Genomic DNA, 3,617 nt, shown 5'->3' on the forward strand with positions numbered 1-3,617 from the left:
CAGACCACCACAACTAACCTATTCAAATTAACAGGATATCTTTGAATCCATCCATTTAAGGACATGAGGCATTTACTTTGAGGCTTAAGTCATATTTTTTCTAGAGATATCCTTTAAAATACTGACAGTGATGTGCATTCATAGCGTTTAACGTTATTTAAAGAAAAAAAATGCATCAGTACTACACTTTTATCAATTTAATTTCAGTGACGGGGAATCAGAAGGACAAGAAAAACAAACTACTTGGCCACTGGAAACAAACTCTCTCGTCTTGCAGGACTGTGGGGACAGAAGTCAGAAGTTTGTCAAATTCGGATGCAATGAAATACAGAAGAGCGATTACTTCAGATTTAGCAAGGAGGAAAAATATCAGTCCTTCAGTACCACGTTTGGCCAACATTTGCCTAATATATGCATTTAGATTTAATATAATCATAATCCAGACTAAGTTCCTAGCCTGAAAACAATAACCACCTGCCTTCCCATACTGCTAAATGGAAGATAATCCCAGGCATATGGGAAGTGACACTATTGAAAAAAGAAAGAAAAAAAAAAAACACAACAACTCTTAGATTGGTTTAAAAAGCAGGTGAAAGCTGTCACTTGAATTTCAAGAGAGACTGATAGAGGTTCATACCCATCATCAGCAATTTTGAGTTTATCCTCATCAGAAGAATCGTCACTAGAGGAAATTATGGCTTTTGATTTGATTTTTCCTTTCATTGAAGGAGGCAGACGTTCTGGTTTGGGCTGTGTACAAAGAAATGGAAAAATAATGTTTCTTAGCATAGTAAACTGAAGACAAAAATAACTTAGATACCCGAGAAGCTGCCCCAACAAGTAGAGACAGAAAACCAAACAAAATGTTAACTATTTGACATAAGTGCCTCTGTTGCTACTACTGCTTCATCAAAAGACAAAAACGGGAAAGCATAGTACAGATTTTTTTTGCAAGGAGTATTGGCAATATTTCTCAGTATCACTATACTGAACTTAGCAACACTAATCTTCCAAATGTTTATTAGAACAATAAGGGCATCGTATTAAAACTTACAGCCTTTTTCTTCTCTGCTCTGGGTGGTCGTCGTTTTTTAGGTCTTGGGCCATTTTCATTTTCTTCATCATCACTTCCTTCATCGGTCTTTGGGGGTCTTAAAAAAAAAAAAAGGAACGTCCAAATTTATACAAAACTCCTGCATAATGTTTCATGCAGTGTCAGATTGATCATTTCACCCTACATTATGTGGATTACGTGAAAACGAGCAATTCAAGCCTTTTATTCAGAAATATAAGTTGAGGTTTTATGTAGGAAACACTTAACTGATACTGCAGAACTGCAGTAAATGTTACAAGTTCTAAACTATTTACCGTCTCCTCTTTTTCTTCTTCCTCTCTCCCTCCTCCTCCTCACCATCTTGTTCACTACCACTGCCCTTCCTCCTCTTTTTCTTTCTGGACACGGGCAGATCTTCATCGCTGTCGTCATTGACAAACTCATCAAATTCCCCTGCTCCTTTTTTGGAACGCTGCAATAAAAATTAGAACTCCACCAATACCCAATTATTTATAAGGTGATGTGACCATTTACCTGAGAAGGTACATATTTTTAGTTTTATACCTTAATATCCCCAAAACATTCCTATCCTATCATTAAGAAACTGATCTCAAATTGAGCATTAAAATATATAATATTACACTTTACTACTTCAGTTAGCTAAAGCATTCTGTTTTCTGTACTGCCCTCTTGTTTGGAGAGGTATTAAATGCTACTTTCCATTCTAGAGATGCCTTCAGTTCAGTGATGACCTAAAACAGGGGTGCTAAAACTTTGACCTGCGGGCCAGATCCAGCCCAAGGCACTGTGTCATCCAGCCTGTGGGCCTTTCACTTAAGGCATGGCACTGCTCCCCTGCTGCCAAATTTCTAGATCCATTGGGTCAAAAGGTTGAGCACCACTGAACTAAAAGAATTTTGGATGGCCCTCCAGTACAGCATCACTGAACAACTGGTACAGATAGCCTGTGTTACTTTCAGTTATCATATCTGAAATTGAAAAAAAAGACTCCATCCTATACCCTGCCACCACCACGTTTTTTCTCCTTTGATCCTTCTACTTCTCCAGTGAACATCAAGATATTCTTAGTCTTCTCCACATATTGGGCTCTTTGTTCCAAAAGTTTCTTCTGTTCTTCTTTTTCTCTGAGGCGCTTCTCCTCCTGAAATGAAGACAGCACAAACAAGCATTACTCTTTTATAAGCCATGCACTGGGATTGTAAATGGCAGATGACATTTAAGTATTAGAGATTGCAATATTCAACCTAAAGCAGAGTAAACACTTGGACCTTCAGTGCAGAAGCTTTACATAGCTTGGCTTGGAATGGGCCACAGTAGAACCTACACTTAAGAGCACATTGCCAAAATGTCCGAACTAATGCCATAGGGAAGCAGCTGCTAGTATGGCTGTGTGAAGAAGCTTCAGTCGCTGATTCGAATTGGAGGAGATTTGGCCCAATTAGTGGCTGAATCCAAATCGAAATCAGGAGACCCATTAATCTCTCCAAATCAATTGAGAGATTTAATGATTTGGCCACAGACACGGCTTTGTTTTTTCTACGTACCTCGAGGTATGTAGAAAAAACAAAGCCGTGTCTATGGCCGAATTGCTGATTCTCCGAATCAGAATCGAATCTTCAGATTCAGATTCGGCCAAGTGATCTGAATCAGCGAATCAAATCACTGTACTCCGAACTGCACCGTATGCGAATCAAATACTGCCCGCTTCGCACACACCTAGCTAGTAGTCTAACTCAGAGGGCTCCTATACACATGCAGGGAGGCTGCTCTGACGAGCTGTAATTACAGTACGTTGGAGCAGACTCAATTATCAAGTCTGCTGGAGTATGGCATTTACCACACTCCAGCATCATGAAAACGGCAGCAGGGTGCTTTAACTTAAACCTCATTTCAATGAGCTTTAGTTCAAAGTGCCCCACCACCATTTTTCAGTGTGGGGATGCTGACATACACGATGCTCTGGGCGCTTTAATTAGTTCAGAGCTGCACTAATTAAAGCCCTTCCCCCCTGCAACACATCTATAAATGCCTAGACTGATTTACAGTGGCCATGGAGGGTTTGTGGTATGACCTCACAACTTGGGGTTGAATTTGCCGTGTTAAACACCACTTTGTTTCCTATGCTAGTGGTTTTCAACTTTTTTTGTTCCAGGATGTATTTGTAAAGATCAGTGGCCAGTCCTGACCCACAGCTCCCTGGCCCTGCCAGTATTTGGCATGCCTGACCCAGTCCCCTGGCCCTGCTGGTACCCCTTGTTCCCAAGCCACAGCTCCCTGGTCCTGCCAGTGCCTCTCACTCCTGACCCATAGCCCCTGGCTCCACCTCAGCCCTGCTGGAGGGGGCCCCCAGCTGTTCCTGTCCCACTTGGGTCAGAGCACAGTGGCCTCTGGCTCATGCAGGCATCAGTGGAGTGAGTCCAGCCCTGGTACGGGCTGGAGGAAGGAGAAGAGGAGGCCTGTGGCACCCCCTACCCTGGGCTGGGAGTCCTACTCCAAGCCAGGCAGCCTGGTCACAGTCCCCTCCCCTTCCCCCCCCCCAATG

The 3,617-nt window shown here is 42.3% G+C and overlaps 1 protein-coding gene across 1 annotated transcript in view; it reads right to left on the minus strand.

The window, feature by feature from the left end:
- Positions 1-3,617, minus strand: part of CTR9 (CTR9 homolog, Paf1/RNA polymerase II complex component) — a 41,399-nt gene that overhangs the window by 6,542 nt on the left and 31,240 nt on the right. Inside the window, exons 21-24 of the mRNA XM_019519581.1 lie at positions 2,076-2,216; positions 1,369-1,526; positions 1,055-1,151; positions 638-750 (exon numbers count right to left, since the gene is read on the minus strand). Of these exons, the coding sequence (XP_019375126.1) occupies positions 638-750; positions 1,055-1,151; positions 1,369-1,526; positions 2,076-2,216 (509 nt within the window). The remainder of the gene's footprint in view (positions 1-637; positions 751-1,054; positions 1,152-1,368; positions 1,527-2,075; positions 2,217-3,617) is intronic.

The sequence above is a fragment of the Gavialis gangeticus genome, unplaced genomic scaffold (assembly GCF_001723915.1).
Source record: "Gavialis gangeticus isolate Ggan-Ray unplaced genomic scaffold, GavGan_comp1, whole genome shotgun sequence".
Classification (NCBI taxonomy): Eukaryota; Metazoa; Chordata; order Crocodylia; family Gavialidae; genus Gavialis; species Gavialis gangeticus.